Source organism: Sciurus vulgaris (assembly GCF_902686455.1).
Source record: "Sciurus vulgaris genome assembly, chromosome: 15".
Classification (NCBI taxonomy): domain Eukaryota; kingdom Metazoa; phylum Chordata; class Mammalia; order Rodentia; family Sciuridae; genus Sciurus; species Sciurus vulgaris.
In genome coordinates, this window is record NC_136476.1 from 77,094,420 (window position 1) to 77,103,835 (window position 9,416).

The 9,416-nt window shown below is 43.3% G+C and overlaps 1 protein-coding gene across 7 annotated transcripts in view; it reads left to right on the forward strand.

The window, feature by feature from the left end:
• The window catches only part of CNTRL (centriolin), a 99,379-nt gene extending 90,077 nt beyond the window's left edge, over window positions 1-9,302 (forward strand). For all 7 annotated transcript variants that reach the window (XM_079113657.1, XM_079113661.1, XM_079113660.1 and 4 more), the window contains 6 exons: window positions 160-300; window positions 3,457-3,723; window positions 3,891-3,953; window positions 5,319-5,519; window positions 6,733-6,816; window positions 7,419-9,302. In XM_079113657.1, coding sequence (XP_078969783.1) covers window positions 160-300; window positions 3,457-3,723; window positions 3,891-3,953; window positions 5,319-5,519; window positions 6,733-6,798 — 738 coding nt within the window. In that variant the 3' untranslated portion in view covers window positions 6,799-6,816; window positions 7,419-9,302. The remainder of the gene's footprint in view (window positions 1-159; window positions 301-3,456; window positions 3,724-3,890; window positions 3,954-5,318; window positions 5,520-6,732; window positions 6,817-7,418) is intronic.
• Window positions 9,303-9,416: the final 114 nt, after the last annotated feature.

Genomic DNA, 9,416 nt, shown 5'->3' on the forward strand with positions numbered 1-9,416 from the left:
TAGATTGACATGTGTGGACTCCTGGCTATACCAAAGACGAAAATAGACTTATCCCCATTTTATAGCTAGGGAAACTGAGGTCAGGAGTGAGATGGAGTCACAGAGCTAGTGAATATGTGAGCCATGTTTGGAGCGCGGGGTCATTTCTCTCCTGTCTAGGAGCAGAAACAGGAGAAGAGCTGCATGCAGAAGGAGATGGCAACCATGGAGCTGGTAGCCCAGGACAACCATGAGCGGGCCAGGCGCCTGATGAAGGAGCTCACCCAGATGCAGCAGGAGTACCTGGAGCTCAGGAAACAGGTGTGTGACCAGGACCCTCTGCTGGCCGGCCTCGGCAGGAGGGCTCAGTAAGCACTCCTTGCCCTCAGGGCTTAAACAGGTTGTAATGGATTTAGTATCTCTTAAGAGGATTATTTCTTTATGGAAATCTTGAAGGGCTGGTGATAAGAAGGTTCTGTAAGTCAAATCTAAAACAACAGATTTAACTTAAAATTTTGAAATATACCTCCCCAAGAGAAAAAAGTATTTGTTTAAAAGTATTTGTTTGTTTAAATATGCTTTTAAGCTGGGTGCCGTGGCACACGCCTGTAATCCCAGCAGCTCGGGAGGCTGAGAGAGGAGAATCGAGAGTTCAAAGCCAGCCTCAACAAAAGCGAGGCACTAAGCAACTCAGTGAGACCCTGTCTCTAAATAAAATAGAACATAGGGCGAGGATGTGGCTCAGTGGTCAAGTGCCCCTGAGTTCAATCCTTAGTACCTACCCCCTACCCCCAAAAAATATGCTTTTAAAATTCTCTTAAAGCTAGATGTGATGATGCACACCTATAATCCTGTAATCTCAGCTACTTGGGAGGCTGAGGCTGGAGGATCCCAAGTTCAAGGCTGGCCTGAGCAACTGAGGTGTCTCAAAGTAAAAAATAAAAAGGGCTGGGGATATAGTTCAGTGGTAGAGCATCATGGGATGGGTTCAGTCCCCAGTACTGCAAAAAAACAAAAACAAACACAAAACTAAAATTTTCTTCTTAAGTTCAATAAGCTTTTTATGTAGGTTATTGAAATAAAACAATTCTTTAGCATTAAACTTTATCATGGCCCAAATATTTTTATGCTAGAAATAAGTCTATAATAACCAAATCTCCAGGCAAGAAAAAATAATTCCAAGGAAACCTTTGGTAACATGTAACCAGGTGGAAAGCATAAAACCAGTTCATGCATGGACTGGTTGTCTCCAACACTAGATGCTCCTGTTGTCCCTTCGCCAAGACCAGCATCTGGGCCAGCCCTGAATTCTAGTGGAGCTGCTGTGGCCACTCAGTTGGCCTTACTTTGTAGTTTGGGTGATTCCATGTAACCATTCCAGTTTCACCTGTGCTGCCAAAGTCCCCAATCCTCCCACCCCCAACACACACACATACACCCTTTGACTCAAGGGAAAATACTTTTAAAAATGATTTACAAGCCACATCCCTTACCTATTCTAGCTGGCTCTGCAAACTTGGTAGGGCAGTTAGCAGTACAGAAGGAATGAACCTAATAGCTTTGCTAATAAGCTACTTATGGGGAGAGCCACAAATCTCAGGTGTTAAACAGCCCAACACTTCGGGAAAACTCCAGGCTGCTCAAACCACCGGACTGTTCCGTGAAGTGAGCGCGTTTGACCAGGACATCCCTCAGGTCCCTCGCAGCTTCGCACTACAGTCCAGACCATGTATGACCTGTTTCAGTAAAGGATCCTTTTCTCATTTGAAGTTTCATTATTACAGCTGCCAGTTAGGTACTGTTGGGGGCTGTGCCATGCGGACGGCGCCAGAACGGCACCTGATCACATCGGCAGCAAGGAGGTTAATTGACATAATTGACATAAGCACACTCAGGTTATCGTTCACGCACACAATGCATGCACATGTGTTCTCGAGCACTCCTAATCGTGCCTGCTCAGACATCTAGCAGCTTGCTTAATCTTTGCATAAGAGGCGTGCTCTCCGCCTCCTGGAGGTGATATAAGTGTAGGCGGAGCAAGACAGCAGAGCAGCAGCTAGCAGAAAGAAGCGGCAAGCAGAAAGAAAAGACAGAGGATCAGCAGCTAGCAGAAAGAAGCGCAGAGAAGACATTAGCAGAAAGGAAGAAGAAGAAGCAGCAAGCAGATAGAAGCAGCGAGTAGGGGCAGTGGCGGAAGGCAGATCGCAGAGCGGAGAACTGAGAACACACCTTTAGGTTGCAGATCACAGACAGGTAGATCGTAGTACGCGGGACGCATCACTAAAGCATCTTAGGTAGACGCACCCTTAGTTCACAGGATGCAGGACGCACCAGTAAGAAGCAGTAGACCTTAAGCAAGGTGTAGCAAGTCTCTCTTCCTCTAAGCTCTAAGCAATGCCTGTCCTTCTCTCAAAGTCTCTCTTAAGCAAAGTCTCTCTCTCTCTCTCCTCTCAAAGCAAGTAAGCCTCATTTCCTCTATCCTCTATAAACAAACAAGCAAGAAAGCAGTGCACTAAAGAGAAAGATAGAAGTAGCTCAGTTTCCAGTCCACCTCCAATAAATACCCACGCAATTGTTGCTGCAGGCGGTAACAAATTGCCGCAGGCGGTGACAGGTACCACCAGGGTGCTTCATCCAAATTCTCACTCTTATTTCTGAGGAGAAGGTATTATCTCCATATAAGTGAGGTAACAGAAGATCAGCTCATTTGCTCTGAGGTCATACTGGTAATGTAAGCAGGAACCGAGATTGGCATTCAGCTCTAACTTCAAAGAAATCGACTTCTAGAGAGTAATTCACCTTCGAGAAACATTATGCACATGCTTTTCAAAATGGAAGTTGTGCCTATTGGAATGGTAATATAATAAAATTGTTTACTTGGTAGCTTGGAGATACTTGAGTAATTGAAAGATCATGTTTTTACAGTTCTACTATTCATGGTTCAAAAGCTCAACTTCTGATGGGGTCACATCCCAATAAACCCGTCTTAAGTTGAAAGTATCATAGGTTGAAAGTGCATTTAATACACCTACCCTGCCGAGTATCGTACTTCAGCAGCACAGTACACTGTGGAGATTGTTTGCCCTTGTGATCAGGTCAGGCTGACTGGGAGCCATGACTTGCTGCTGCTGCTCAGCATCAAAGGAGTGTGCATGTGGCTAGCCCAGAAGGTCAAGATGCAAAGTACACTTTCTACTGAGCGTATATCACTTTTGCACCATAATAAAGCCAGAAAATCATTAAGTTGAAGCAGGCATGGTAGCACATAGCTGTATATAATCCCAGCTACTTGGGCAGCTCAGGCAGGAGGATTTCAGGTTCAAGACCAGCCTCGGCAACACGGGGAGACCCTGTCTCAAAACACGTCTTTAAGTTGAACCATCTTAAGACAGGGATTGTCTGCAGTTGTTAACTGTAAATCTTTGAATACTAGACACGTTAGATAGCTCAACTCTAGGTACTTAACTCTTTGTTTAGATAGCAAACCAAAAAGACCTGGAGAGAAGACAAATGGAAATCAGTGATGCAATGAGGACACTTAAGTCTGAGGTTAAAGACGAAATAAGAACCAGCTTGAAGAACCTCAACCAGTTTCTTCCAGAACTACCAGAAAATCTAACAGCTGTTTTGGAAAGAAATGAAAACCTAGAAGGAGAGTTGGAAAGCTTGAAGGAGAACTTCCCATTCACTGTGAAGGAGAGGCCGTTTGAAGAAAAACCTAGTTTTTCCCAAGTTCACGTAACGGTAAGGGTGTATTGTGCTATTCCCTCGTCTTCGGAGGAGGAGAGTCTGGTTTCCACTCCTCCAGTCCAGCTAAAAACAGGTTTGGAGGTGCGGGAGTGGAAAGGTGGTCGTCTCCCACCCGTGGCACTTGGTGACTCATTGAGGTCTCCCTTTTCCTTTTGCAAAAGGATGAGCACTGGCGTGGGGAAGCGCTCCGAGAGAGACTGCGGCACCGGGAAGATCGACTCAAGGTTACCCTTAAAAAAAACCAGTCTGGTGGTGTGGCTCAGTGGTAGGGCACTTGGCCCTGGGTTCCTCCCCAGCATCACAAAACAAAACAAAACGATGTGAGATTCTTGGCACTTGGGGGAAAGAGGGGGAAATTTCTCATTCACAAGCTGCTCTCACATCCACTATTTTGCAGCACTCAAAAGTTTATAGATGACATGATGGTTGAAGTTCAGAGAAGTGGACATCACACAACTAGTGAATGGCAGTCAGCGTTTAAAAGATCATGAATTCTAGGGCCGGGGTGTAGCTAGTGGTGAAGCACTTGCTTAGCAAGAACCACAAACCTTGGTTTGGTCTCCAGCACCCCAAAAACATGAATTCTGACATTAAGTCCAAAATTCTTTAACCTGCGCAGTGCTGCTTTACTTCAGCTGGAACTGACAGAAACTAAGTATTTGAAACAGGAGAGACACAGTGATGAACTGTAAAGACACCACACGCCAGTGGTTGGGAAAAGGTTGAGAACCCTGGAGAAGCAGGCCTTTGAGTGTCAGATAGGGAATTGTGTGGCTCAGAGCATGTTGTGTGAAGGCCTGTGGTCTGTTAGCAGGAGACTGGGATTTAGTGACCAGCTTCAACCTAAGGATCTGGGGGTTCAGTACTAGGAGCTGAAATGAGAGGGAGGCAGAATGAGAGGACAGGACGCATCTTTTGGCAGTGGCCGCTCCTGCACAGCAGAGCCCAGGAGGGAACAGCACTGCAGCACTGAGTGGAGCCCTGTGACTGCCAGGGACATTCTCCTGCACACATGGCTGTTTTAGTCAGTTATATAATGAAATCAAGCTAAAAATTCAGTCTTTGGTTGCTACATTTCAAATGCTTAGTAGCCACGTGTGCCTAGTGGCTGCTCTAGATAGCTACAACCAGATACAGAACATTCCATCATTGCAGAAAGTGCAGCGGAGGGTGTAGTGTGCTGCTTCGGACTGAATCATCTCAGGATTAGAGCACAGAGGCTGAAAGACACCGAATCAAACACATAGTGAGGAGACCCTGCAGATCCCAGGCATTAACTAAGCCTCTGATCCTTGACAGACAAGAAAAAAGACGAGGCAGTAATTAGGTGGGGAGTCAGGAGAGGCAGAAATCCTGAGTGTTGCTACAGTGGAAAGAATGGATGGGCGAAAGACCCAGTTAATGACAACACAAATGGTAAAAGTTTGTTGGGCCCACAGGGGCTTCCGTCCTTCCCTGGCACCTCCTTCAGTTGTTTCTGAGGACTCAGCATTTCCAGCAGTCACTCCTACTGTGGAGGATAAGGAAGCGGTGTAACAAACACTGGCCCGTGTCTGCTGCACAGAACCTGTTCTGTCTAACACTTTCAGGCCCAGCTTCGCCGCTGTATGTCCAAGCAAGCGGAAGTATTAATCAAAGGAAAGCAGCAGACAGAGGGCACTTTACATAGCTTGAGGAGACAAGTGGATGCTTTAGGGGAATTGGTCACCAGCACCTCTGCAGATTCAGCGTCGTCACTGTCTCACCTGGAGTCTTCCTTTGCAGAAGACTGTCCACTCGGGCAAAGTCAGGTAAGAGGAAGCCCTCAGAGTTTAATGTTACATGGGAAGTACTTGAAAGCTTTGGGATACATGATCTAGAGAGGACCAGGGTCAAAATGCCACCTTCAACTCTGGAAAAGTTTATCAAAGACAGTTTTTTGTGGCCTGTGGGAAAGCTGGAGTCACCTGGCTCATAGGTATCCAAAAAGGAAAGCCGAAGGCTTAGGAAGTGGATCAGCACTAAAGAGTGCGCGAGCTGGCAGGGATGCAGTGATTCCGCTCCTTCTGTCCTCCATGTCCTTAGACTGATGAGGCCAGTTTGAGTCTTGAGTTTCATCTGTCTGTCTCCCTGTGTCCTGGGGAAAGATGACTATTAATAATAATGATAGTGCTTATTATTATTTTGCAATAAAAAATTTGAATGAAGATCTCTTAACTGTAGGTCTGTAACAAACTGAATTTCACAAAAGTTTCCTGTGTGCGACTTACCTAGATAAGGTTAAGAGGAACATGAAACTATTCTCATTGAACTGTTACCAGAATTACTGTAGGAGACAGAAAATAGCTTCTGTTTTTGAGTGCCTATTATGTACACACACTGTGAACCCTTTACATATAACATCCCATTTTATCTTTACGTCCCGGCATGTCCTTTTATACTAAAATGATAAATGACCTGGTCAAAGATGTAGCAAAGGACAAATCCAGGAATTAGTGGCCAGTCTGAGCCGTTTATTGTAATGGTTGAACCACAAGGAAATTCAAGGACAACTTTCTCTTTAATAGGCCCAAGAGGGGCAAGTAAGTGACTTACCTAGGTCACAAAAACTAATTAGTAGCAGAGCCAAGATCTGAATATGATTACATTAACACCTTCTGTAGTGAGACCCAAGTGAGGTGAAGGCCAGAAGTTCCATCACAGCCTCAGAGCAGGGTCAAGGAAGAGGATGAGCACCAGGCATGGAAACAGGTGGGCCCCGTAGCAGCCTAGAGTTGCAGCCTAGAGTTGCGAGAAGAGCACGTGGAGGGTCAGGAGCCAGGTTCAGTTATCAGCTCAAGATTGCACCCAAGAGTTCAGATGCTCCAATGCAGGAAAATGAGATGTTGGAGCAGGAGGAGGGGCAAGGTGGCTAGAATGGTTTAAAACCTGGGGCTGAAATCCAGCCTTCCGTGGAATAAAGGTTGAACTAGGTTGGAGTGGGGGGCTGGCCTGTGAGCCATTGCACATTTCCTTTCTTTCCAGGGCTCCTTCCAAGTTCCACAAGGTCCATCAGAACTGCCAGACGTTTACCAGCACGGATGCCATTAACAGCTTCCTGCTCACAGGGTACATGTTAAAGAGTTCTTTCCTTCTGTTTTCCCCCTTCTCACGAGCTGGAGACTGTACCTGGGGCCTTAACACATGGTATGCAAGCACTCCCCTCCCACTGGGCTATATCCCTAGCACATGAGATCTTTTTTTCTTTTTTTTTTTTTTTTTTTTTTTTAGGATGTTGATAGACCTTTATTTTATTCATTCATTTATATGTGGTGCTGGGAATCGAACCCAGTGCCTCACACATGCTAGGCAGGTGCTCTGCCACTGGGCCACAACCCCAGCCCACATGAGATCTTTTAAAACCAAGCACTTTCAATTGGATGATCTTCAATTCCAGCAGTCTTATGAAAAAATCTTTAACTTTTTTCTCTCATAATCTTGAAGTGGTTAATCTTAAAATACTTTTTGGCTGGAAATGTAGACCAGTGATAGTGCACTTAGCCCATCAGGGCCTGGGTTCAGACCTCAGTCTTGGGGGGGGAAAAGTAAGTCCAGAGGTACTCCATGTATGATTTTTCCTGTCAGCCACTGTGCCATCATTTCTGATAAGGCAGTTTTCACTGTCAGAAGGCCTGAATTCATCCTTTGCACCTTTTTGTCTTACACTGTAGGAAAAGGATGGCCCACTGGGATGAGTACTGTACTATCTTGTGTAAACGCAGCTGAGGACAAACCTTTCTCCACTACCTCACTAGCTCCCAGATTGCATCGTCGTTTGGTTTTATCAAGATCCAGCGGATCAAGATGCTGAAAGCCCACTCTATTGTGCTTGTACCACGAATGCCAATGTTTTTGTAAACCACTTGTATATATGGGAATAGTTGTAAACACTTTAAACCAATTTCCTAGATGGCTGAATTTTTAATCTTGGAATGTGTTTTTATAAAGACAGTGCTGACCTTAATTAATTGTATTATTTGAATCTGTACACTGGAAAATCTAGTTTCAAAGAATGTACTTACCTTAAAGCCCCTCTTCTTTTATATAGTTTTAAGTTATTTTTGGGTTCTGCTTAAAATTTATTTTTCATATAAAAATAAAAGGTACAAGCAACTTGGGTCTGTCATCTAACTTTATATTTCACACATCTATGACATGTGAAAGCCATCAAATTTAATTCCAAGAAAATGACAATCTTCCAGATGGTTTTACCATCCTTTACCTGGAAATTGGTCATATTTACCATCTTTGAATGTTTCTTGATTCAAAAATACTATAAGACCATTATGCTTAAGACACTTTTCCTTGGCCAATAATATTCTTTGGGGGGGGAATTAGGAAAACTTTATTTTTTATAGACACTAACCCAGTCATAAGTTCATATTGTACTTAAGACTTTTAAACTTTTGAATTATAATTAACAGCTCAATTCCATAATCTATACATTTCTCTAAAAACAAGAACAGGTAGGCACACATCTGTAATCCCAGCTACTTAGGAGGCAGAAGGATTCCAAATTAAGAGGCTAGCCTCAGCAAAATAAAAAAAAAGAGCCAGTTATGTAGCTCAGTGATAGAGCCCCCTAGGTTCAATCCCCAGTACTACAGGGAAAAAAATACCATCACAGTTATGTGGTAATAGAATTATTCCCAAAGGGTAAACATGTAATAGATGAGGTTTCAATTTTTCCCAAGAACTGTTTTCTAGGCCACCAAATAGCTTTTGAGCCATAATCAGCATTATACCATGTTATCATACAAAATAGCACAGTACAATAATCCCTTGCCACCAAGGTTTAGATTCCTAAAGTTGGGCTAGAACTGGATCATTAAGCTACTGCATAAATGTAATTACAATAAAGACAACGGAAGTGACATACAATTTATTGACTATGTTCTAGAAGCCATATTTCTACAACAAAACTTGGTTTGTTTTTTGTATTTACATTTTCCTTCATTTTTGCAAGTCTTAGCAAAATGGTTAAAGGCTTGGCCCATTCACAGTTCTGACATTCTTCAAGGGGACAGTTTTCCAGGCCTGTGCTGAATGTGGGTAACTAAACTGCCACATGAACCCTCTCCATAGACCCAAATGAACAGGAATGGAAGATATCTGGTCTTCTCTTTAAGGTAAGTGAATTGGGCAATTCTATTTTTATAAAGGTTACATCTAAAACAATGCATGTAAGGGCAAAGGAAGTTCTATAAAAACTATGGCCTTAGGGATTTAGAGAAGTGAGGTAATTAATGTTATGACGCCGAATACATGATTTCAAAAGACATCTTTCCAAAAAAATTTTTTGCTGCCTCTAACTAGTATTTGTATATGCCACCAACCAGTCCCACCCCCCCAAAAAATAAAATCAACATTACTGCATCAAACATTTTATTATCCATGAAAAATAACTTGAACATTGTACTGGAATGTCTAACGCATAAATAATACTGAGCACCAATAACTAATCCAAGGGCTTTCTCAAGGGTGCAGGGCAATGAGTAATCCAAAGAAGCAGGTGACCACACAAGCGGGAGACTCTTGTGGGTTAAAAATTAAAAGAATTGATGTACAAACAGAGAAACAACATGTATCCCATTTGTTTACAATTAAAAAAAAAAAAAAAAAAAAAAAAAAAAAAAAAAATTAAAAGAATTGCATTCTCTCCAAAGTGG